At 38.2% G+C, this 26398-nt stretch overlaps 3 protein-coding genes and 1 long non-coding RNA gene across 9 annotated transcripts; all 4 read right to left on the bottom strand.

The window, feature by feature from the left end:
* Nucleotides 1-1526: 1526 nt before the first annotated feature.
* LOC135605072 (uncharacterized) lies at nt 1527-3387 on the bottom strand. Of its 3 annotated transcripts, none has more exons than XR_010484298.1 (3): nt 2693-3321; nt 2421-2556; nt 1527-2209 (listed from the first exon to the last, which is right to left on the bottom strand). It is a non-coding gene; the product is annotated as an uncharacterized LOC135605072 (long non-coding RNA). The 3 variants fall into 3 exon arrangements; XR_010484297.1 differs by having other exon boundaries at nt 2681-3320; XR_010484296.1 differs by having other exon boundaries at nt 2421-3387.
* A 1536-nt stretch (nt 3388-4923) lies between these two features.
* Nucleotides 4924-11576, bottom strand: LOC135606207 (diacylglycerol kinase 2-like). 2 transcript variants are annotated; one of them, XM_065097106.1, is made up of 8 exons: nt 11438-11576; nt 9553-10710; nt 7829-8204; nt 7652-7728; nt 6741-6860; nt 6490-6654; nt 6132-6269; nt 4924-5599 (listed from the first exon to the last, which is right to left on the bottom strand). In XM_065097106.1, exons 2-8 carry the CDS (start codon nt 10675-10677, stop codon nt 5447-5449), a joined length of 2154 nt encoding a protein of 717 aa, XP_064953178.1. In that variant the 5' UTR covers nt 10678-10710; nt 11438-11576; the 3' UTR covers nt 4924-5446. The 2 variants fall into 2 exon arrangements, with proteins under 2 accessions (XP_064953178.1, XP_064953179.1); XM_065097107.1 differs by lacking the exon at nt 4924-5599 and adding an exon at nt 5612-5872.
* Nucleotides 11577-16958: 5382 nt separating this feature from the next.
* On the bottom strand, nt 16959-18956 carry LOC135604865 (uncharacterized). Its single transcript, XM_065094520.1, has one exon. It carries the CDS (start codon nt 18954-18956, stop codon nt 16959-16961), a length of 1998 nt encoding a protein of 665 aa, XP_064950592.1.
* An 878-nt stretch (nt 18957-19834) lies between these two features.
* On the bottom strand, nt 19835-24005 carry LOC135606209 (protein FAR1-RELATED SEQUENCE 6-like). Of its 3 annotated transcripts, none has more exons than XM_065097110.1 (7): nt 23819-24005; nt 21446-23560; nt 21232-21339; nt 21039-21140; nt 20768-20836; nt 20522-20684; nt 19835-20350 (listed from the first exon to the last, which is right to left on the bottom strand). In XM_065097110.1, the coding sequence occupies exons 1-6, from the start codon at nt 23879-23881 to the stop codon at nt 20556-20558; spliced, it is 2586 nt and encodes an 861-aa protein (XP_064953182.1). In that variant the 5' UTR covers nt 23882-24005; the 3' UTR covers nt 19835-20350; nt 20522-20555. The 3 variants fall into 3 exon arrangements, with proteins under 3 accessions (XP_064953182.1, XP_064953181.1, XP_064953180.1); XM_065097109.1 differs by having other exon boundaries at nt 19835-20366; XM_065097108.1 differs by having other exon boundaries at nt 19835-20372.
* Nucleotides 24006-26398: the final 2393 nt, after the last annotated feature.

Consider the following 26398-nt stretch of genomic DNA (forward strand, 5'->3'; position numbering starts at 1 on the left):
GGTTCGGTCTAATCTGTAAAATAAAAATAGATTTTTGTCCAACTTTTGAGAACTTATTCACATTCCTCTCTCCACTGCTCAAGTTTGTGCCAACTCCTTTTTGCCACTGTGTTGGGCAGGATTCCAAGAGTGTCAAAGAGAATAAAATAGATATGATACTATGGATATGGATAACTTGCAGTTTGTACTTTCTCAACTTGTGATTATCAAAATTAACAATCTCAGAAATACTCAAATAAGGTTTTGAATGTTAATGCATAACAAAGATGTGATTCACAAACCAAGAAAATTATTGCTGATTGATGTCATGTGAAAGATGCAAAAACATTTTTCAGGGTACTCAACATGATCAAGGAGAGTATGCTAGAATTTATAAGATACTGATAAGTATATTATCATTAATTTTGACTTAGATATTTTGAGCTTAGTATTAGTAGTAGGCAAAGGATTACTACAATCTTGTGTTGACTAACAATAATAAAGTAAATAGATATCCATAAACATGAGATATATCCAAGTAGGCATATGCATTTAAATTTCCCCTGATTTATTGAAATGCTGGCATCATATAATTCAAGTATTCCAGGAAGAACCATTCTTGCATGAACATTATTATCATTGTGAAAAATCAACAAAGATGATCCCCAAAAATCCAGAACAAAGATGGCCTGTTACCAACAAAAGCTTGACAACAATTTGGAAATGTTCTCCCCATTCTTCATGCTAGTGGAACAAAGTGAATCCTGAAATCATGGGGAGAGGGATATGATTCATGTAAGAGGATGTCTCCAGAAAACATAAAAGAATAGGATATCTGTTGAAGAACAACTTGAAGCCACTGCTTCCTTGCACCAAAGTTGGTGAGAAAGACAAGCTGTGTCAACAACAATTTTTGGATCAAGCACAGAAAGTTATGGATCCATCAGAACATGTTGAAGCTCAAAAAAACTCAATCACTGCACAGCAGAGGATTCCAACACAGGATAGGAACTCAAGGAATTGGTTTGATGATAGTAATCACCACCAAGAACCATGATTTCTTCCATGTGTGTGTCATAAACCCTAGTCTTTGATTTAGTCACATTGAAGCTATGATCAAGTCAAACCTTCACAATGGGGTTCATCCAATCAATTGACTAGTTGTTAGCTTGCTGAAAGTAGGAGGGGGGATGTATGTGAAACATATGATTCTATGTCCTATTTCTAACCATGATGTGTTCTCTGCCTTCAATTCCAGATAAGGATTATGATTCTTCCATACTTCAGCTGTTTCAATAGCACTTTACACTGGCAAGTCAAATTATTCTGTTTTACTCCCTATGCAGTTGTTGTTCTTTGCATAAGAGAAAAGAACAAAGGAAAGTTTCAAGCACACATCAAATGTTTGTGGTTTCTTAGGTACAAGTAGCTGTTACATTCTAAATGAGAAGTTTGAACCTAATATTCTACATCTACACACAATATTTTCATGCTCAAGTAGCCTGATCTTGTTGCCAACCTATCATCAAAACTTCTGGTGAAGCATATACAAAATGATTAGAAATATATTACATAACCATTTTATGCATTTACATCAGGAATGAACAGGAAAAAGACTCATTCAAGACATGAACACAAGATGACAATCCACAACTCATTCACAAGGGCATGCAATCTTGCTTACATCCGAGGGCATAAATGCCAAGATCATGAGCAAAACGAGTATGCCGATTGGGAGTAGGAGTAGCGCAAGAGGTGGCGGCGGCAGCGGAGGCAGTATCACCGGAAGTATCAGCAATGAGGCAGTGAGGCAAAGAAGTAGCAGCAATGATTCTGCACTAAAATATTTAGAGGGGGAAGATGTATGGCTTTGTTCTCGTGGTGTGGTGGATCCTCCATAGACGGTTCTTGAATCGGCTGCGAGATGATCCTTCCGAGTTCTTCCTTCCATCGAAGCACCTCGGTCAAGCTGTCTGCCAATCTGAACTTTTGGCGTTAAGTGTCTCTCAGGAAGAACAAATCATCGTCTTCAACTCCCACCAATGACGACGATTCTCAATATGGAATCTTACCAAGTCAAATGAGTTCTTTCCAGATTAGGATCGGAAGCGATGAAACCGAGAGGGCGAACTGCTAACTCGGTGGCTGAATTCCTGAACGAGGAACCGAGAGTCCAAGATGAGCTCAATCTAAGCAATAGTGTCCGAGCTCCCGTTGCAGAAATCGTTTCCTGGTCACGTTGGCCATAGGAGAATAGTCAGTTCCGTGAGACAGAAACTAATCAAGAAATTTAATCTCTAAGGAACACATATTGGATCGAGCAAATGTCCATCATGCAGTGCATCATACTGCTTCATAAACTCCTAGATCGATACCTCCATCAATTCTTTGAAGATAGATTGATTTCCTCCCCCTCAAATAAAGAGAGCAGAGAGTCTTACCAGAAGGAAACGGGAAGGAGAAAGTCTGAATGGAGACCATGCTTGAACCTCAAAGCCAACATGACAACAAGGTTTGATCTCCTCGAGCAAAAGAAGAACTCGAGTGCATGTGTTTGTCCCTGCTCCTCATGCTTTGCTGCTCACATGCATGTATGTAGGGGAGAAGGATGAGAAAGAGAGAGAGAGGGAGAGAGAGAGAGAGAGAGAGAGAGAGAGAGAGGAAAAGGCAACACCAGATGTGCTTATGGTGCTTTGCTTACAAAGAGAGAAACCTGTGTCGGCTTCTGTGGGTGGATGCATTGCATCCCATTTTATGGTCGACCCCTCCCTCCAGACCTCCAACATCCAGGAAAGTTGGAGTGGAACATTCCACACCCCTCCTCGTGTCACGACATAGCCGACGAGAGTGTGAGGATCTCCATCTGTAGCAGCCAAAGGAAGGAAGCCTGTGACACAAAAATGGTGTGCCATGCACGGGAAGCAACATTAGATGATGCCAAAGATAAACTAATAATTCATGATATAGTTTGTGTTGCAGTCGAAGCCCTTAGAACATCCTTTCCTTTAATATGAGGTTGGTGTTGTGGCGACTTATGCACTGCTACAGTCTCCACCGTGCCATCATAATATGTAATCATGACATGATCCTATTTTATTTTCCATGCCAAATTTAGGGGACATGAGTGGTGTTGGATTTCTTTTCCTGTTGGGATCGTAAACAAAAACTATATCAGGATTCGTGAATCCCAAACACATAATTTTCTGATGATATTTATTTAGATTTGTCGAGGATGGAAAGTCGTAGAAGCTTCATCGTCAGAAACGAATGTAATAATATCTTTACAAACTCTTAACACCCATGAACAAGAAAGTAGAGAGAGAGAGAGAGAGAGAGGGTGCAGAGGTAGGAGATGGCTTCTGAGAAGGGCCAAAGGAGGGGTGTGATAGATGTTGAAGGTTCCCTTCACCTGGCCACCCTCTATTCACTGTCTCTTTCTATTCTGCTCCCACCACCTCTTTCCCCTTCAATGCTTCTTTGTCAGACAATGCTTGCTTGCTTGCTCCCAACACAACATCCTCTTCCCTCAGCTCCAATCATATACACATTGCATGACATATATAGTTTTTTAAAGATAAACTAATAGCATTTCCTGTTTCAATAAAAAAAAACATAAATTAGTATATTAAAACTCTTATTAATATGGGATATCATTATTATCTACAAAGTTTACGGGGTAAATGTGCCTATCGTACCAAAGTGCAACACGTTTTATCTTAAAAAAATCTTGGTAGTGAGTTTCGATTCAGATATTATATCTATCCATGTTGAACATTATTATCTTATTTTTTATTTTTTTTTAATAATAACTAACTAAAAATTTCTAGAATTATATCGAAACTATGTATCTTCTTATATATATATATATATATATATATATATGAGTTAATATAAAATGCTAATTTATTTTTTTGCTCTAAACTCTCTTGTTATTATTTTTTGTTTGTTTCATCATGTACAACAATAAGCACTCATCCTCCTACCTACCTACCTATGTTAGTATATTATTGGATCGGTGACTCTTCTCTCCTCCATAAACAGTTGTCAATCTCAATTATAAATAAGAAATGACTGCATCGATCGATCTCTCATTTATGACGTCATCACATCACATCATGTGACTCATTTCTGATGTTATTATGTACCAATTTTCAAGTGACAAATGGCATTGGTTATCCAACAAGGGGAGGGGAAGAGCAAATCATGGACATCTTTGCGCCACATATTCCACAAGGTGGCAAACAACACTAGTGCGTGCTGGATGTGGCCTCTGAGAAGGACAAGATGAATCTGGTCCGGAACATGAACGCAGCAGCTCTCACTCTCATTGGAACTATTTTAATTCGTAAAGATGTGCACAAAAAAGTCACATTTTGTCATCCATCCATCCATCCACTAAAAAGAACCCTCTCGATTCGGCAACCTTACAACCATCACGTTTCGTTGCATTGTTTCTTTAGAGATTAACATTCCTTTTAGAAAGAAGAATATAACAACGAGTTAACATAAATGTTCTAGCAAGTCATTAAGAGTAGATATTTGCTTGCTTAGAGTTTATGATAATATTATGACTATCCACATGAGAGACTTTTGAAATGATAAACAATGCCTCGTGCAATAAAAAATGGAGGCGGAAGATATGTGCAACTGTGTGTGTGATTCATACATTTTTACATTTAAAAGAGACGAGCAAACCTTCTTATGAAAATCCAACTTTATTTTGGCTGAAATATTTTGTTATTTTTTCTTGGTGAAACTACTAGTTCAACAAGATTAATTATGCTGCCATGAACTACTAAGTAAGCCTTGCTGTTTATAAATGTTGTAGTGACATCTTAGAAATTAATCTTTAAGACATCGATTTTGTATATGCCTACCATATACAATGGTCTGTATATAAATATGCCAAAGCCATAGGTTCGGGAAGTCAGTCAACAAATCTCATTAAGCATGCATTCCGTAATGCAAAACTAGATTTCCTTGTTGAAAGTCCAACAAACAAACAACAAATAATGATAACAATAAAACTTGCAAATGAATGCGGAATAGTGTGTCTGCAACAGTAGAAGAAATCCATTTCTCCTCAAACAAATAAATGTTATGCTTGCAGATGAATGAATGCAAGGAGATCAAGTTTATCCCTGGAACGGATTACTTTCTTCCATCTCAAGGTCAAGCCTCAAAATTGTTTTTCTTATCTATTTCTTTCCTTTCCATGTATCCATCCAGCAGCTCATGTACGTTGGTGTCGATCTAATTACAAAATTTGGCATGTTTCAACTTGCACTCCCACCTGGGAAAACCTAACCAAGTGAGGATTAAAAAATAAAAAAACTACTCATTCTTTTCTAAACTATCTGAGTTGACAACCCATATGAAAGGGGTTTAAAGAAGTATATTGGTGATGCTGAAGGATGACTTATTCTTGAGCTCTCCATCGCAACAAGCTGATATGAGAGAGTCGATTTTAGGAGGATAGACGAAGTGCCATTTGCTGGAGGAGCACTCTCTTCTGGGCAGCATTGATGAGGCCACTGCACTCGGCATTTACAAGGACCTCTGTCATGATCGCTGCAGCATGTCCGGTAGGCTCCTCAGATGCCCTCCTCAACATGAACGCCTGTAATAGTGATTTATTGCTCCCTTAGGAAAATTAATCAGTGCATACGATAGATCGACTATAACTAAATGCCCCTTCCCCAGAATTGTCTACAAGTGTTATAACAGTAATCATTTATAAAGATAAAAGAAATATTGACTTCATAAAGATGAAAAACACCTTTGTATGAACAAGCATAATAGTTCTGCATATAGCAGAATCACTGCATTATCTAATATTTGCTGCTTCAAAATACCAGCTTGGTAAATACAAGTACTTCAACAGCTGCACCTTCTGGTCAGAATATAACAAGTTTGATAAATGGTAATGCCTGAGGGTTGTGTAAGATAGAAAATTTCTCCTATTCACCACAGAATGGCATATTAACAGTCGAATGCACGTACTATGGAAATCCAAAGGAGTTACTAACATTGTGTATCCACATATTTAAAGATTTGTTCATGCAATCCATAATAGAGATATTCTTCTATGTTTACCGTAGAAAGCATTAGCAGCAAGCAGCCGGTGCACATATAAGGAAAAAGAAAAATACCTGTCCATGATGCATTATTTCAAGGCAACCAGGTTGCTGGATCCACGGTTCCCCATCAGTCTGAACAGGAAAGGGACTGTCCATGTGTAACCTTATTACTTTTCCTTGGGCCAGTCTTCGGGCTTTTGAAAGTCCTACCTGTTTTACCATTGAACAGATCAAAATTCTTTCTGATGACCTATGAAAAATATGTCCGAATCTTTCAAGATTCTACAACACTTCTCTTTTTCCTATTTAATAAAAAGAGTATTTGCTTTTTTGCTTTATCATTTCCTTATTTTGTTTCCTCCAAATTTACCAAGTCATAGCCGAAAAAGAACAATATTATAATGAAAATCAGAAGAGAAGAAAGTAAAACCTGAAGTTTCCCAAGGTGCCATGCCCCAGATATGCATACAACTTCAAGTGTTTTATCATGCATCGACTGCATGTCAAAATCATCATCATGCTCATAGTCATTTTGCCATAGATCCACCCCTCCCATGTAGCTACTGATATTTAACACAAGCACACCTTCTGCATCCTGGGAGAAGTGCCAAAGATAGTGAAATAAGATAGACCCTAAGGAAGATAATATGGAATAGCTAGAAAACAAGAGTGTAATTTCACCTCTGGGATTTCAATTTCGTGACCATCGACTTCAAGCTTTACTTCCCATGGTAAATCAGCACATGTTCTGTCCATGATATCCTTGGCACCCTCTTTAGCATATCGCAACTTGTTTACAAACTGTAAAATAGTTATCAGTCAGACATAAAATTTTAGGCCCATAATTACATTATGACCACAGCTTCGATGAAAATAAGATCATTTTAGTAATGGCATCATAAAGCATGCAGCTAACTATGAGAAACCTTTCTTCCACTTCTGTATTTATGCTCTTTCAAATTTGGAAAAGGTAACAGAAGTTCTCACAAAGTTTAGGTTTATACTGCCAGTGCTGAAATATCATGACGACTTTCATGGCATAATGCCTCTCTCTTTGAACAAAGGGTAGGGGGTCATCCTAAAAAAGCAGGACACATTCATGTTTCATGGTGCAATACGACGCACATGCTTATCTAATACAAAGCATGTGCGTATTCTTTAAAAGCAAAGGTACAATACTGTATTGCAGAGAGCATTATAACTACATTGATAGTGTTGAATGTTTAAGATAAACGAACATATTAGACCTTGACCAGACAGAACAAGTACAATTGCTCATTGTTCAAAAACAAAAGCCAAACTTCATTACTGGGTCTTAAGGACCAAAATAGTTGTGTCAATTATATGACACCGCCAATTCAACTTATAAAAGGAATTTTATCTATCAAATTGCTTAAGTGCAACTAAAGCAGACTTCCGTCTTATATTTTTTTGCTTCTAGACAAGTATAATGCTGAAGCAAAGTCAACCAGTGAAATAATAACCCCAAAGAAATATAAATAGAAAAGTTAATAAAATAGAATACCCTGATGTCTAGCTGAAATCACCTATAAAGAAAATACTCAAGGGATAAAAAGGGCTGAAGAAATTACCTGGCTATAGAACTTGTCAGGTCTTTCTTCCCGAGTCATGTGGAAGTCATATGCTACCTTTGCATCACATCCAATGCCTAGTTGAGAATGGTGGAAGAGAGAAACAGAAAAGAATTCAAAATGTTCTAGACTAAACTCATTGCTGATCGAAGTGGCCAACAGTTTAAGCAAGCATACCAAGATAGTTTGTCATGAACTTCAACTGCTTCACTTTTTTGCCTTTCTCCACATTGTGTTCCTTAATTGTGACACTCCAACGATCTAACATAGTAAGTGCTGCTTGGTCGATATCATGAAGAAGGGCTTCTAAGCCACCTTGCCCTTCAATTGAAGACAAGCCTCCTCCCCATTGTAAAACTCGAGACAAGTCATTCCCTGTGCCAAGTGGAAGTATTGCAACAGGAGGAGGAGATTCAAAGTTTTCCTTCTCAATGGCATCAAGAACCCAGGCTACGGTACCATCCCCACCACAGACGAGAACTCTGAAGTATCGGATATCATGGAACATTTTCAATGCAACTTCAGGTCCCCGCATAGCGCTTAATCCAAAGATCTGAAATTATATACTTTATAATTAGCAGAACTACTAATTCATTGGATACTATTAATTTAAAACCATAGAACTGTGTTGGTCAATAATTCCAATCAAACTTTAATAAACAGTAAGTGTTCCATGTTAAAGTCACTGATAAAACAGATCTATCATAAAGGCTATCAAATACTCCTTCGAATATGTATTCATTCAGGTCAGGAAGTGCTATAACAGTATCCAAAAATATAATTATCCAGGTTTGAAATATGATTGTCCATGAACAATCAAGACAAAACTTTTTCCTATTATTTCAAATACAAGGATATTGTTCTAAAAAGCAACCATAGCAGTCACTATAATGGTCACTATGGTAGCTTATAGTGCTATGCGCCATCATTTGCAGTAGTGTAATATTGTGATTTAACTTACAGTTACTTTAGTAGGCTATAACAGACTAGTGGCCATTGAGTTCCGGGCTCTAGCAGGTGCTCCAAGCCCAATAACCCTTTTAACTAGCAGGTTGATATAAATCTGTTAAGAAAAGGCTAAGTTAACACAAGGTAAATGTGTTTCTAGGTTTTCAAGTAACAATGTCACAATGAAAAGATTTTGACTTTATCTTCAACCCAGCAACAACTTTTTAACTAGCAAAGGCGATTGTTCACCTATCCCACCTTGCAACTCCAGGGCAATCTCTCTCCTCTGCATGCTCTCCCTTCCCTGCACTTTGAATCCTTCTCTCTCTCTCTCTCTCACTCTCTCACATACAGACTATAAGTGGACATCACAGTGCATTTTAATATTCTGATATTATATAGCATTTCTATTTATGTGAAACTTGTGGTTGACTCAATATGAACATTTATTTGAACCTTTGTTATAGCAATCATTGACATATGTACATTATAAATTAATTATTTTTGCTGGTGAAGAGAGTGAGATGTAACATCCGACGAGGTTGCTTCTTTATGATCTAGGTGATCGAGTTTTGAGTCACAGAATGCATCTATGCTTCAAAGGATAATTCTGCAAAAATTGACCATTTGTATATCCTGCATTGGCAAGAGCCTTGTTCAATTGGACTTCCCATCGTTTTTTATTATTGGTGAGCCATTTTGTGCTAGGAGTGCCTAACATATGCTACCTTACTTGAAGATCATCTACCGCTATGGTTTGGAACACACAATTTACAATATAAAGGTAAAAGAATTTTAAAAATAAAAAACAGAAAAATAGAAAATAAAAATAAGACTATATTCAGAACATATATGCTTTCACCAAAACATCACTACCAAAAAACATGATATGGTGTATAAAGAGAGAGAAAATACTAATTAAATAGCCAAGAAACAACATAAAGTACACTGACCTGTACAGGGTTCAGTAACATGTTCAATCTCCTTCTTAGAGAAGTTCCATTCTGACCACCACTTTTGGCATTAATAAAAACAAGAAGTGGTCTGGCATCCTGCGGCAAATCAACCACCTTATACTTGTCTATTCCATCAACATCAACAGTGTACTTGTTTTTCTTGTAGAGAACCTTGCTAGTGCTTCTAAGATTTGCCGATCCATCATCCTGATTGTTCTTTTTGTTGGACTTGTTCCATCCAGCAAGCCTTCTAAGCATTGATTCAAATAGCGAGTTTTCCTCCACATCACTCTGCAATTTACTATTAGGAATTCCAGAAGGCACTGGATGGTTGTTGCCATATTTACTTCGGTTTTGCCGCCTTCTCAAGCCACCCCTCATTGATGAAGCAATTATCTCTTCCTTGATAGAATTCAACATACCACTAGTTGTTTGTCTCCCATTTGGGTTTTGCACAGAAAGAGGAGAAAGGATAAGTCGTCTTAGAGGGCCTAAATCACAAACATTACCAGTCTCTTTCAGTAATTTGGCATGACAATCAACATGTACAAGGCGCTGACACCACAAGCAGCACCAAATGGGAGAAGCACCAAGAAAAGGTATGCCACATAGTTCATCACAGTAACAGCAAAAACAAGACATCTCGGGGTTCTCATCCGAGTTCACCCATCTCTCCGACCAATGATGCAGCAGGTGAGATGCACCTGCTTGTGCTACAAGTTTGCAGTCTTTTGTGGCATACTGAGAACAGTAAAAATGAGCTGCAACACCACAAACAGTGCAACGGTGAATGAGACCATTCCCTGTCCCATTGGCACCACAAGTTTGTGGGGAGGCTAATGAATACAAACAAACAAAACATGTGGATGGTTGACCACTATGAGAGCAGTCTTCGGTCCATGCATGAGGCGCAGTTGGACATTTTAGATGTGCCCATGCTTTCTTTTTTTCTCTAGCTGCGGCTTTAACCCAGTTCACGGATGCCTGCCTCTGCAACTTTAGGAACACATAAACAACAGCCAGAAGTCCAAATGATCCAGCAGTGACGAGCCAACTAAAAATCCCAAATCTGAAAACCACAGATTCAGTAGCCGTTCTTAAAAGTGTGGCACCAAAATCCATAATTATTAGCCTCAGTTGGATCCAAAAAAAAATCTGAAAAGAAAACATGATGACCACTAAGCAATTCAGTTAAAAGTACACATAATGTCATTCCTCTCTCCAAGATGAACAAGTTAAGTTGATTGAAGCAGCATTCAAACATCATATAACAGCATTCATTTATGATCAAGACATGCAAAAAAGACTTTGTCATTGCTGTTCAATGGTGTCAGAAAAAATATCCGGAATTATTTATGACATGCACCAACGAGGAGAAGACATTAAGCAGAAATCATATGGGTTCTAAACTTATATAGAAAATTATTCTGAAGTTGTCTAACTAGTGATTCAACAAACAATTCAAACATCCCAATAAGTCCAACCTTCCAAGATATGTAGGTAATTGCTGTTGAAAGACTGGAGTTCATAGACCAAATATAAGATGAAGAACTTTTGTCATTATTACGACAGGCGAATCAATTTTAAGCTATGGAAGCTTCATGTCAAAACGGAAGTCCCATCACGAGAGCACCTCAGAAATGACAAGCAGAAGAAGACGCAGAAGTCCAAAAACAAGAAGGAAACGCCAGTCAAAAGCCCAAATCAATCTACCGAAGCTACATCCGACGAAAGACAGCAAAAACCCTAACAGCGATTCAAGAATCATCAAGCCAACACATAAACCGACACCGCGGCAGCGAATGCCCATAACATCGGGGCCAGATCTGATCCTACATTACCAGAACAAAAAAACTGCAAACACAGACAACCAATTGCGTACCTCCAAAATCCAAACCCCTCAATTCCTCTCCCGCACTCTATCGCTCTCTTCTCTTTCTCGATCGCCTCTTCCTTAGAGGCGAAGGAAAGAAGAAGAAGAAGCGAAAGGAAAGGTGAAATGGCGACGGAACCAAGGCGGGTTTGGCCGTCGACGGCTTTATATCGTTGCATCACATGGGATACGATGCGCGCACTCACGATGTCCATATACACGTATATAAACGCATGCGTAGCGGACGCGCGACTTCGTAAAACAAAGCAGGGGAAAAGTGTTTTCTGATTTTTGTTTTTGTTTTTTGCTTTTTTGTTTTGGAGAGAAAACAAATCTGATCTGGTCAAACATTTATATATATATGTATATATATATATATACATATATATATATATAATAATAATAATAATAAAAGAAAAAAATACAAAATAAAAAGGTCAATATAAGCCAATAATGTCTTACAGAATGAGAGATAATAATGATGAATTATCATATTCTTAATTCCATAATTACTCAACAAAAAACTAATTATATCTTTTAGTGTTTCATCTTTATGATAATTGGCACATTGGTTATAACATATTATAACAATCAGATACATAATAATATCATAAAAGTAATTGAATGAGAGAGAGGGTTAATAATTAATTACTCATGATAACCTTTATAGAATATTGTAATGAGAGGCAGAACCTGCAATAAAGTGTAGAGATTCTTCCTGATTAAATGCAGAGCATCTTTAGCAACACTTTGGGAGATTAAAAACAGAAAAGAATGCCTAGAGATATATGAATAACACATTTTTAATGTAGAGAATCAAGTCCATGCATGCTTCTTGATGCCTTGGAAGAATCATATTATGTTGCATATAAAGTGGCCAAAAAAATTCATCATTTTCTACTATCAATCTTTATTTTATTCCATTAAAATGCTGAGAATATTAAAACAGGAAGAGAACATTCAGGTGGGGGAGGAAACCGAACCTTCATTGTTCTTGCTGTAGTGGCCCAGACCAAGTGTTCCATGTTCTTATTGTTGTTGTATACTCCTGCATACAATCAATTCAAAACTGGTTGGAGCTAATTAGTTGTCCCAATATCTAACAGATGATCTCATTTATGAACTCAGAAAATGATACATTCGAATATGAACTCACAGGTCAATCTTGTCACTGTTACAACAATATCATGCAACAGGAATGATCCAACATTCCTGTTCAAGCCAAGCTCATGTGACCTTATGCTGCCGTCCTCACCATAAAGAAAGAAAAAAGGTCATGATGTATGGGCATCACATGAAAATGACATTTTCTTCACGTTGCAGCAAAGTAAGCAAGCTTATTCAAGGCATTGGCTTACCACATCATGGAGTTGGAATGGGAAATGGCAGTCAAATGGCAATGATGATGGATATATAAGCCCAGATTTGTGGGCTAAATTAATCTCACCAGTCCTGAAAGAGACAAGCATGCAAGAAGGATCCAAGTATTAATCATGATAAAGAGTGCAGTTGACTGTAGTTTTCAGGCTAATCTAAAATCTTTAAGAGATGAAGAAAGGGAAGTGGCAGATGAGCAACCTTACAACCAATTAACATACCTGTCTCAATGATGACCAGTTCCAGTTCCAATCACTGCTTTAAATGGTGTCACAATGAGGACAACTTATATGAAACAGTTTACAGATGAAGCAGGAAAAGTGAAGGGAATCCGATAAGTTCTACTTGCACATGAACAAGTTTAGCAGTCAGAAGAATGATTTTCCATCCAAATTGTAAATGGCACAGGCAAGATGTGGACTGCGACCATAGACTATCTTGTGCTTTGCGTCATCATTTGATCCAAATATTTGGCCTGGTAAAAGAATGCATGCTTGGTGATGCTTCTGGTTCTGGAAGTCGGAGGAAGAAGACTTCTGGTTCTGGAAGTGGCAGATGAGCAACCTTACAACCAATTAACATACCTGTCTCAACGATGACCAGTTCCAGTTCCAATCACTGCTTTAAATGGTGTCACAATGAGGACAACTTATATGAAACAGTTTACAGAAGAAGCAGGAAAAGTGAAGGGAATCCGATAAGTTCTACTTGCACATGAACAAGTTTAGCAGTCAGAAGAATGATTTTCCATCCAAATTGTAAACGGCACAGGCAAGATGTGGACTGCGACCATAGACTATCTTGTGCTTTGCGTCATCATTTGATCCAAATATTTGGCCTGGTAAAAGAATGCATGCTTGGTGATGCTTCTGGTTCTGGAAGTCAGAGGAAGAAGACTTCTGGTTCTGGAAGTGGCAGATGAGCAACCTTACAACCAATTGACATACCTGTCTCAACGATGACCAGTTCCAGTTCCAGTCACTGCTTTAAATGGTGTCACAATGAGGACAATTTATATGAAACAGTTTACAGATGAAGCAGGAAAAGTGAAGGGAATCAGATAAGTTCTACTTGTACGTGAACAAGTTTAGCAGTCAGAAGATGATTTTCCATCCAAATTGTAAACGGCACAGTCAAGATGTGGGCTGCAACCATAGACTATCTTGTGTTTTGTGTCATTGGTTGATCCAAATATTTGGCCTGGTAAAAGAATGCATGCCTGGTGATGCTTCTGGTTCTGGAAGTCAGAGGAAAAAGACTTAGAAGTAGGAACACATTAAATTGCATACAATAACAATGACAACAACAATACTATTTGGGGTTGGCTACATGGATTTTGTTCATCATCAAGCTTGTCTATGACAATGTCATTGGCCACACATGATATTGGTATCGCATGAGACCAATGATTTCAAAATTGAGATTTTTTTTCTAGTTGTTTCGGTATTAGAAGTAAGCAAATTTCCAATATATTTCATTTTCGTCAAATTTCTTAGAAGCATTTTAGTTTACTTCTTATATATGAGAAGAGATCTCCGAGGAAGAGGTTGCATAGGAGCTTCACCAACTCCCAGCTAATATCAAGATCATATATACAAATATACAAATATGGTTAGATGTGCTGGTACATTGAAATGGTCTACAGTATGAAGGAAGCAAAGGCAGCACATTGAGAAAATACAGCCAGCCCAACTTCTAAGCAATACCTAATGCACATGCCAGATGCTTGTACAATACTAAAGCAACACGAGTATTAACCATCAAGGAGAAGCAACAAATCCATAAATATTGTGCTAGAGAAAAAACCTCTTATGGTAATTCTCATAACTCTGTACATAATTAAATCCAGTGTTCTCCGAATAGAACAATTTATTTGGAAATGAAAGACCAACAAAATGAAATTAACATGAATAACACACTCCAACTACACCCTTTTCTTTAGAGAAAAATGCAACATAGACCAAAAGAACTAATAGAAAGTCATTCTAGAATTAGCTTAAAAACATGGCCTCGTGGTAACTGGCATTACTGTCATTACTGACACCAATATTTCAAGTCTTCTAAACACTTCAAGATAGAAAGTTTAAGGGTTACGTCAAAAAAAATGCTACATGCTTTGCATGTTGAAACTCCCCGATCAAATCCCAAGGAGAATGAGGTCAGGAATTTGGAACAAAAAATCCATGCAAATTTGCAGAAGATACAACAACAACAACAACAACAAAACTGTGAATTTGCAAAAGATAATAATGAAATTATTATCCTTTTCTATTTCTATTATTTTTTAGTGAAAACATGTAGACTATTACATGGTAAACAATTCTGTAGATAAGCATCAGATTTGTGAATCAGGAATTATTTACTTGATACACTATTCTAACAATCTCTTCAAATATCTATAGAAAAATGAACCAAGGGAAGGATGCATTCAAGTATTTAAAAAAAGCACTTAATTTTGTCATCATCGAAAGAATGCTCCTGAGTTTCAAATTGTGATGTCTGATTTTAGGATTTTTTTCTACTAAATTCTTAAATAGGCCTGATCAAATCCAAATTCCAAAGCATTCTAATGAAGTAGAAGTATCCAAATGATCTCAATTTCAATATGTACAGATATACCGAGCCCTGCTCGTTATGGTACGTACCAATCGGTACACCTCAGTAACGATTAAAATCCAGTGTGTACCGATCGGTACCAAGGCATATCGGTCAGTACGCACCAAATTTCAACTGTTATCGCTCGGTATAGACCTCGTAGCACCCGACACGAGGTCAAAACACCGGTACTGTCGGGTAGAGGGTGATCTGCATACCAGTATCCTCTCGGACTGGTACATACAGCCCGTACCGGGCGGTACACGTCGAAATTGAAAAACCTAGAAGTATCCACTCAAGAAGTCCTCAAATGGAAACCTTTCCATGACTAAATTCAATCTCATAAGAGTTGAAGCGACAAGAAAATAAGCGCAAAGAAACATGGGTAACAATGATGAGGATAGTAATTGGTCTTTAAAGCAAAAGAGCATCTGGCCCTAGTCATGTTTCAAATCTTGGCATATACAACCAACTTAGGATTACGGTCCTCATAAAGAGATGAGAACTTGTTTAGAATTGTCTTGTTAAATGTTTGCATTTAGAAATCATAAGAGATCTTAGCTTGGTGACCAATGGTAAGGATCATTCATGTTTAGAAATGGTAAGCATGAAACACCTGTTTTCCACATGCCTCAGATAAGGCATTTGTATCATAATTCACAACCTAGGAAAAAATAGAGCCTTTCAAGATTTTTATGAAGGCATATAGTACAACTTGTACATGCTACAATTTCCAAACTGCTCTTTATTAACTTTAAACCCCATACTAGGCAAAGCATAAATTTGATTAGTGTACAGTACAGTCACTAGCAAGACGATGTAAAACACTTGAGCAAGAAGCTTCAAGATTTGATTTAATTAAGGCCCATAAGCACCATATGTTATCTGCAAAGGCTGTAACAGTAACACCCTTTTTAGCATATGAGAGTGGCAGTTATCAGATAGAATCCATAGTAAGTTGCAAGTGGTAGATCGATAACTAAAATCCAAGTCTCCAATCACATAACTTCAGAATTGCATAAAGGCCCTAAATTTGAAGAGGTAGAATGAAAGCTCTGCAAACATTAAAAGCAGGCTTATGAGGGAGACAATTTTCTTGTCAATTACTGTATCTAATATTAATCATGAAACTCAAAGGAAAATTGGATGAACACTAAATTGAAGGAAAATTTTCGTGTCCATTAGCAGTAGATTGACTAGCATAGCATGACTAAAGATAACACTTCATTTTTTTCCTTTCTACAACCAGGTGATCTGAGTAACTGCAAAATTTCTAATGCGGTAATAATGGATTAAGCCTCTACAAATATCAAGAAACACATAATTTGTAAACTTTATGTTTTTGTTTTCTATATAGCCAACAACACCTGCGAGGGAAGTTATGTAAGTAGCTCAAATCATTTAAGTTAATAATGTACTATACATGGATAGAATTTGAGAACTAAACTCATAGATCATTGCAGGTAAAAAACTAAGATAGTTCTGGACATTTAAAAGCTTGATCTAATATTCTATCAATACATGGTGTTGGAGACATGAGCGAGAAAAGCAAAGCATCTCACACTTCAAATAAGTGGTTTTTATAGAAAAATTTCCAATCAGAATCACCAGAAGAATCCAACACAAGTCCCTCTATGCTAATGGATTCGGCACATGAGGTCGGTCCTTCTGGAGGAACTTTTGCTTCAACCTTTTCCGCATCAAACACGAACTCAATAGACCCAAAACCAGCTGTTGCAATCTGTTCATTTTGATTCTTTAGAATGGAGCTGCTACTTCTGGGTTCAAACTTAAGATTGGCAATTGGTCCTGCTCTGTCTTCTTCATGGTGATTGAAGTTATCCTCATCATCTGATAGCCACTGACTGCCATCCAGTTCACCCATCTCAAAGATCCTACTCACCAGTCCTTCTCTCCATGATATCCTTGTCTGAGAACTTGGAAATACCTGTTCTTTAGCACAAATATTTTTCACTGCAGAGTTTCTGTCACATGATGGATTTTGAAAACGATTTAGATCAACAGAGTTTGATGGGGTTGCCAGGCATCCAAACTGGAAATTGAGCTTGGTTGATGGCACTTGACAACTTGTCTCGTTGCTTACTGGCTTTGGTGACCAGCTGATGTTCTCGATAGCTTCTGCCATTTTGTCAATCTTCAAGTCAGACAAATTTAATTTCTTTGTTGAGCTCGAGGAAGATGATGGGGTGCAGATAGCATGGCCTTCATTCCAAGAGCTGCCAGAAAATGTTGAGCTCTCCAATGCAGAACCATAACGGTGTGCTCCCCTCTCTTGTTGAGGCCTAAGAAGTTTGCTTTTAGATGTCTTTGCAATCCTTTCTAAGATCATAGAGAAAGGACTAATACTACCACCAGTAGTAGGGGTTTTCTGAATTCCAATACCAGATGATGGTGTTTCTTCTAGACCTGGAGGCTTGAAATCCAACAACCCCCTGAGGTCAGGTGAGTTCACCATGTTTGAATTATTAGGAGAGAACCCCCAAAATCCATGATCAAGTGAAGTTCTAGTCTGCAATGAGAACTCATCTCTGGGTATGCTGTCTCCACCTTCACAAGTGGGAAGAAGCCAATCCACGGAAGCTTCAGCAGGGCGATGCACCATATGAACTTTCGAGCTAGAACTAACACTGCTACCAAGATCGGAGTTAACCTTCTCTGAGGGTGAAGACAGCCAACGTATAGATGCCACAGCAAGAGGAGGAGGTATTGCAGAGACCCGAGTTGGATCGGTACCCCCAACATTAGCATCTTCGATGTCCAACACACATCCGCCGATAGTCAGTATGCCTCTCGGCCGGCATTTCCTCCGGTCGTGCACTCTGGCGATCACATGGCCTGCGGCAAAACAAGCAGGTGTGGCAACCACCGCAGAAGCATCCACGGGGACCTCGGGCGAAATGGATGCTTGAACGGGAGGTGTGGTGGCCGAAGTCGGTGTGAGAGTTATCATTTGTTCCACTTCCTTCGCTGCCTCCAAGACGACATGAGCATCAAAACCCTGAAGTGTTTTCTCAGGAGTCGAAGCCAAACGAGAACCTACCTTTCCCTCCGAACCCTCTTCAAGATCGAATTTTGAGTCGGGGTTTTGTTCGTTGGAGGCAGGTCTTCTCTTGTTCCAGAGCTGGAGGAGGTCTGGGGTTCTCGGTTTCGAGGGTTTACTCGATCCGAGCTGCTTGGGGACACCAGGACTGGATTTTGATTCATTCTTTTGGGTCCGGTACCTGGAAGGGTTTGTGAGGTTCCTGGGATTGGTGGCGTCGTTTCTGGGATTGGAAGGCGCCGATCGAGGAGTTCTTGGACGCGGCTTGGATCGGGCAAGCGGCTCCTTAGCAGAGGAGTTGGGGAGCAAGAACCTGAAGCAACCCCCTTTGGGAGCCTCGGCGGAGCCAAAAGGAGGAGGAACGGAGCCACTGTTGAGCTCCTTCAGTGGATTTCTGGGGCTCAGCTTCTTCCTGGCCTCAAATTTCTTCGCCAGAGACTTCTTCGAGCTCCTCCTCTCCAGCTTCGGAGGCTCGTTCGTGACATCTCGCCCCATTCCGTCGACAGATCCGTTGGCAACGTGGAATCTTTTTGAAATGAGACGACGAGGGTTCCTACGCCTTCGGCTCGATCCTCGACGTCTGCTCGATTCAAATCGTTCTACATGCGACGTGAGGGAGAGGTAGGCAACGATCTGAACCGTCCATGATGCGGACACGATTCATATTGGGCGGTAGGATCTCTGACGGCAGCTTGAGTTTGACGGCGGTGATCGGCTCGGTCAGTCCTTTCGACCTTACAGATAATGCAATTTTATTGATATTAAATGATTTGATGAAAATTGTCAACTTGACCTTTATTTTGGCAGCTAGTGATCGGTGCTATTGACTTGAGTCGAATGTTGACCAAATAATTATTTTTTTTATTTATCAATTAAAATCGATTAATCGAATCGAAATCGAAACTGAACACTTCTGCAGAACCGTTTTGGATTGTTAAAATTAACACTTTAAAGAATAAAAAATATATTTTTAATTTATCAATAAAAATCGATGAATCGAAATGATGAATAAATATTTAATTTATCAATAAAAATCGATGAACCGAACACTTCTGCATGAATCATTCAGGATTGATATGATGCATAACAATTACCAATCGGATTAAGAAAAAGTAACAAATATCAAGTCATAAAATCCAATACCAACACATATGTATTGTATCAGTGAGAATAAGCAACAAACTGTAAAAATAGTAGTGAAATGCCAGTGAGAATCCAATCAATTTGTATGACATGCCCGCAGCATAACTAGTTACAACACCACATGTACTCACTCATCGATTCCTGATGTGCATCAATCCAACAACCGTAAATATTAATTATCAAACAAATTCATCACACTTGCAAGAATTCAGCAGAGAAAGAATAGGAAGGAAAAAAGTATACACCGAGCTATTCATAAGACAAGCAGATTAAAATTCTTGGAAAGCTAGTCACAAACAATCATTATAAGTAATTAAACCACACCTATTCGGAAATGCTAATGTCCATGACATCAAAGGCTTCCTTGGCACAATCAACAAACTCCCACAATTTTACAGCTGCATGGCTATGCAGATAATTTGCCTCCTACCCAGGGTAAAGGTAGAATTACATTCAGGTAATTAACATAGACTTTAGGGAAACAGGCAACTGATACAAGCTTCCAACATGAATTATATATTTCCAGCAAGCTCATTCTTCGATAGATATAGAAATATCCCATAAACGAGACTTCTGAAGAGCCGACATATCCCAAAGTAGTGAGACTTGGGAGCTCCTCCAAGTTGCAGGTTGTACCATGAGTGATCCCATATAAATTGTGCCTTGATGCTGAAATCTTGATTTTCCCTCAAGACTTCAATCTTCCTCCAAATGCACATTTGGATCTCAACTGCTTTTTTACAGACCTAACATACAAATGTGCTAAAACTGCAAAAGTAAGGCTTGCATGTGATGCTTGGATATCACATAATATCATAACATGAAAAGCAAGGACGAAATGAAAGAATAAGATGCAAGACATAGCAAAAATTTGAAATTCATAACCAAACATGTTCTGGTAGGATGCGTGGACACACCTAGGGCTATATTCTACAACTTCATGCACTTTCATTAACCAGTTGCACCAGAAGTTTCTTTTGGTTCTTGAGTTGCTTGCAAAGACTTGTGGCCACGATACATCTTTCGTCTCTTTGGTGGGACAACTGTCGGAGCAGGCGAATCCTTTGGGTTCTGAGTAGCCTACATGTTCTCAGATTATCTCATTAGAAAGAAATACAGTAAGAAATATTCCATGCAAGCAACTACAAAGCAACTAAATTAACCTGGAGCATTGGCTGATAGATCCATGGCATCATAGGCCCGTTTCCAAAAGTCTGAGGGTCAAACCCACCCTGTAATGCATATACCTCCCGAATTAGAGCTGGATAAGGCACTTCAAATAATCTTTCAATAAGAGAAACAAAGAAGCCATGCCTACATCCTCTTTCAGGGCACTTGTTAATGTATAGATGAACTTTACATAGCATTAAATTAACATTACAAGAAAGATAAAGCTCAGGGAGGCAAGAAGAAGGGGTGAAAGGAGAAACAAACCGGGAACATGTATACTATGCCTGGTCTCATTGTTGTTTGGTTCCCATTCAGTGGTATACCAAAATGACCACGAGGAGGCAAGACAGCTGTGTTTCCTCCTTCCTGCCATAAACATCATTGCCAATGAAAATGAACAATTCTATATAGTCTAAGAAAACAAAGATAAGATGCAAGACACTAAAATTATGAGAACCGTTGGTCTCGTGTTTGGTTGAAGCCTGATTTGGGTGGCAAGATACGGAGTCGGAAGACCTTGGAACTCATAGCTACCATCAGCAGCCTTTGTGATTCCATGAGGAGGCTGTTCATACAACAAGGTTAAAGAAAAAGTTAGCAATATAAATCAAGTAATGAAACTGACATAAATGCATCTAATTAATCAACCACTGCATTCATATAAACGTAACCTCCACATGGGCCTCATTCATTTGTGGCTGCCCACCAAGAAGTTGCACTGCATTTCCATTTTCAGAAGCCACACTCTTTCCAGCATTTTGATTGTGATTCCGGTTCAATCTGTTTGCTTTGGGAACACGAAGCTTAATCCTAGGTTGTGTATCATCATGTGTTTTGTCACTAAGAAGAAACTTCTCCACCTCTTTTATCAACTTTAGAGCAAGTTGGTATTTATCTGAAAGTACTCCAACTTCAACCAGCTGAAGGCATCGCATTGATAAATAATCATAACGGTCAACTCTATTATTAGCGATCACATCATCTGAAGATCGAGCCAGAACATGCAATCGCTTGAAGTCCTTTTTCCACCGATCCAGAACATATTGAGATGGAATTTCATGCACTTGTTGCCACTTTAATACAGACAAAGCGTGCCTGCATAGAATCCCTCTAAACTGAAAAGAACCACATATGCATTGAATCTCCTTCTCTTCTGTGTTGTATAAAACTCCGTGATTCTTATTCATTGTCCTCTTGCCATCATCAAGAAAGATACATTCCTTGACATCAAAAGTAGATACCGGCCCATCTACATTGACCAGTGATGCATGACAGTACATTATGGCCTCAATCTCATCCTGGAATTTTTTAAACATATTAAGTGTGTATACTCTGGACAGTTGCTCTTCCATGTGAAATTTTGAGACAGACGGTCGTCTCTTATGAAATGTCTCAAAATCTGCTTGAGCTTCCTTTTCGTATTTATCCAGCAATGCCATCTCATATTTACTAAGAAATTGCTTCAGGGAAGTCTTTGCTTCCACATGCCCATCAAAAAATGCAACCATAGTTTCATTACGTTGGGTGGTCGACATACCTGCCCAAAATGTGTCTTTTAGATAAACAGGGACCCAAGAATGTCGGCATTCATATAATGACCTGAACCATTCATTACCATGAAGTCCATACATCTCAACCATCCTTCTCCAGTCGTCCTCAAACTCCTCAGCTGTTAAAGAATCATAAACAGCCTTTTGCATTGCCTTATTAATAGCTCTATACTCCGCTAATCCACCTAATTTCTCAGGAACTTTTTTCATTATCTGCGACAAGCATATGCGATGACGAACTTCAGAGAGCACTTGAGCAACCGCACTCTGAATGCTCTTAGATTGATCGGTGATCAGGGCCTTAGGAAACTCCCCATACATACATGCTATCCATGCCTTGAACAACCATACATAGGTCTCCATGGTCTCATCCGAGAGCAAACAGCAACCCAAGAGCACCAACTGACCATGATGGTTCACCCCAACAAAGGTGGCCAAAGGCAAATCATATTTATTTATCACATAGGTTGTATCAAGCACAACGACATCATTATAGTACTGATAAGCAGCTCTTGACCGTGCATCTGCCCAGAATACATTCCTCACACAGCCTTCCTCATCCAAATCAATGACATTGAAGAAATTTGTATTCTTCGCCTGCATTCTAGTAAAGAAGAGACGAAGTGCCTCGGCATCCCCTTCTCCGAGCTTCAATCGACCCCTCTCCACAAAACTCCTATGTTCACTCTCACTAAAAAGTAGTTCTTCAAGCGCGCTTAATCGCTCGATGGGCATCCTTGGAGGCAATCTTGGCTGTACTGTCTCTCCATCCTTGTTACGCTCAGCGCGCTTCTTGGCAGCACCTGATAGCTGCCTATAACAGCTCAAGAACCGTGCCATCGAGGGGCTGACCGGATGGTTATGATCAATATTAGCCACGACCAAGTGCAGCATCCCATCTCCCCACAGCTTCACCTTGATTCTAGCTGGACAATTCGTCTTTGCTGAGTTCCTTTTCCGGTACTTGGCCTCAGGTCGATTCCGACCTCCCTTGCAGCACATCAGCTCTAGGTACAGGCAGTGGCCGTCTTCAGTGAAGGCAGATCTTCTTATCGCAATGCCAAACCCCACCCGGCGTGCATACCTCTTGTAGAATCTGGAAACCTCTTGATGATTCTTAAACACCATGCCCACCTCAGGCACTCTGTCATCGACTTCAGCCCCGGCATTACCATCATCCAACTCATCATCCTCCATTCCGTCGAGCCCTTCCAAACCCACGTCTCCCATCACATCCTAAATTGGCATAAAAAGAAAGCCAAGAAACACTATAAAAGAACGCTTTTTTGGGGGGACAAAATTGCACCTTTCAAGCTATAGATTAATTCTGTATCTCAAGTTACAATAGCCACGCAAAACAAAAGGCAAAACCGGAAATCTGAAGAAAGTAACGGAGAAACTCTTGAAGGGTACAAAGGAAACAGAAGGATCGAAGTAGAGGGCAAGAAACAGGAGCAGACAGAGGAGATCAATTGTAGGGGAGAGAGATCCGACCTGGGCGTTGAGAGAGAAGGGCTGCCTTCTAGGTTTCTTCGACCGGGAGCCGTGTCCTTCCATCACCTGGGCGTTGGGGATCGGAGACTGTGGCCCTGCCGCGGATCTCCGGCGAGGCGGGGTCGATCCTTAGGGTTTCTTTTCGGGAGAGGGGGCAAATTAGGGGGCGATACAGGGCGGGCGGTTTCCGGACCGCGGCGTGGTTGTTTTCTGCTTTCATAGGTGAAGGGACCCACCCGAGATGTATGGAGGGTAAATTTTTGGGTAGTCGACTTAAAAGAAATTGCATAAACATCCTTTTAAAGCTTTTAAATCACACAAATATTCCTCCAATGTTTAGAATTTAGACACCTAACTAAACACCAATGATTAATTTCATTGTATTAAAATTAAACAAAATTGTTTAGAGGGTTAAGTCCATTATATTAAAATTTAAAATTATAATTAATATTTTATCAATTTATCTAACTTTGTTATTTGATAGAGAATATAAGAAGAAGATATTTTAGTAGGTCTTCTATTGGCACTGGATTTGATCAAGCTATTTGATTGAATCCATTAAGATTATGAGGTGGCAATTTGGTTCACTTGTGAGTCAATTGGTGCATAATAACATCATGAACAAATATCTTAAATTGGAACTAATATTATAAATTTAACTTTAAAAGGTCAATGTTCTGTTCATCAATTGAATATGAAAAAAAGGGCAACACCTACACATGTTTAGTGCTTGTGATTGGAGTTCAAGGACCCACATATGGAACATTCATGTAAGTGGGTAAGATTTTTTTTTTTTTTAAACAAAATTGTCCATGAAAAGGTTGTGTACCTTTTTTTTTTTTTTTTTTAAGGTGTGTGTGTAAGTGGGTGAATGACATGGCATCATTCATGATTCTAAATCCATGATCATAACCCAGGTTTTTTTATATGAGTTTAGGTTTAAGATTCAGTAAATTCTAAGTTAAAAGTTAATATTTTATTTTTGTTTTATTTTCAAAAGCAACCCATATTTTCTAGTAGATAAGATTACCGTTTTCACCCTATTACAAGGCCCTATTTGAGGTCGTGGATGAGGTTGAGGGTAAAAAGAGAGTCATGGTGTTGCCTCCGTCACTAATGCCTTATTACATTTCGTTATATCAGTTGTTGGGCCCTCCTCATGTATCATGATGATCAACTTCGATTAAAAGAAAAAAGATGGTTACCATAAGACTTCATTTCTCTCCTCTCTCAAATGACCTATCGCATAAGCTGCCACTAGCGCTCCTTCTCAAGCTACTATGCTCTCTTGATCGAATAACAACGAAGAACAAAAGTGAGTAGGAGTGTACTCATTTAATATGAGGGCTCAAAATTTAGAAGGTGAAGGAGGTGGTTGAGGATGTCCTTCTTAAAAAAGGTACAATATAAGACATTTGAGATGGAAACCGGAGGAAAATGACCACAATGACATTAATTATGATAAAAATAAGAGGATGAGGGCAAGAGTCTCGTGATGGGATTTTAGCAACACATCGATAATAACAAACAATGACACAAGGACAATGATAATAGTAAGATATAAGGGTAAAGATGAAGGTAGCAGACGAGACCATGGTAACAATGATAGACGCGAGATGGAGACAATCATGATAGGACGGAGGCTAAGGGGTAATACTATCTCATAAAAAATAAAGGATATTCTATAAGAAGAAAGTAAAAAATAATACTTTATGAAAGAAAAAAATAAAAACATGAGATTTTTTTAAAAGTTTACTCATAATTTTTTATATTTTATTATTTTGACTCCATGAAAAATTAGATTTTTTCTAGTTATACATGTATAGAACAACAAAAATCTCATCATCTTCTATCTATAAAAGTTGAAGAGAAAAAAAATATTTTAATATCTATGTGAGGGATTATGGGTACTTTCTTGAATTTTATTATTCTCACAAAGGATGATGAATCACCTAAATCTTGTAATTACTATTTTTCGTTTTATTTTATTTTTACATTTTCTTGATTGTCTATTTGGTATCACAGCATTCTTCCAGACTAATGAATTTTCTCAAGTTGACTTAATGTCAACTATCATGTCTCTTTTTATTGCAAAGGCAAGAGAACAAATAAACTCGAGTAGATGTGATGGTTAATTGGCACACTAACCCATAGTTCCTCCCCACTCATTTTGTCAAACATATATTAATCATTCATATAGAAAAGATCATAACATTATATCTGATTTAGAAGAGTAAACTGAGATCTCATATATATATATATATATATATATATATATATATATATATATATATATATATATATATATATATATATATGTATTTGTATATATATGTATTTGTATATATATGTATATGTATATATATATGTATATGTATTTGTATATATATATATATATATGTATATGTATTTGTATATATATATATGTATATATATATATGTATATGTACATATACATATATGTACATATACATATATATATACATATACATATATGTATATATACATATATATACATATATATATATATGTATATGTACATATACATATATATATATATATATATATGTACATATATAT

Source organism: Musa acuminata, chromosome BXJ2-2, assembly GCF_036884655.1.
Source record: "Musa acuminata AAA Group cultivar baxijiao chromosome BXJ2-2, Cavendish_Baxijiao_AAA, whole genome shotgun sequence".
Taxonomy (NCBI): domain Eukaryota; kingdom Viridiplantae; phylum Streptophyta; class Magnoliopsida; order Zingiberales; family Musaceae; genus Musa; species Musa acuminata.

Coding starts and splice junctions, on each gene's coding strand:
- LOC135606209 (XM_065097110.1), bottom strand. CDS start 23,881: ATGGAAGGACACGGCTCCCGGTCGAAGAAACCTAGAAGGCAGCCCTTC. Junction 23,561..23,818: donor CCTTCTCTCTCAACGCCCAG/GTCGGATCTCTC, acceptor ATGCCAATTTAG/GATGTGATGGGAGACGTGGG. Junction 20,685..20,767: donor TCTATCAGCCAATGCTCCAG/GTTAATTTAGTT, acceptor GAGAACATGTAG/GCTACTCAGAACCCAAAGGA.
- LOC135604865 (XM_065094520.1), bottom strand. CDS start 18,956: ATGGGGCGAGATGTCACGAACGAGCCTCCGAAGCTGGAGAGGAGGAGC.
- LOC135606207 (XM_065097106.1), bottom strand. CDS start 10,677: ATGGATTTTGGTGCCACACTTTTAAGAACGGCTACTGAATCTGTGGTT. Junction 8,205..9,552: donor TGTTACTGAACCCTGTACAG/GTCAGTGTACTT, acceptor ATATAATTTCAG/ATCTTTGGATTAAGCGCTAT. Junction 5,600..6,131: donor AAATAATGCATCATGGACAG/GTATTTTTCTTT, acceptor TCACTATTACAG/GCGTTCATGTTGAGGAGGGC.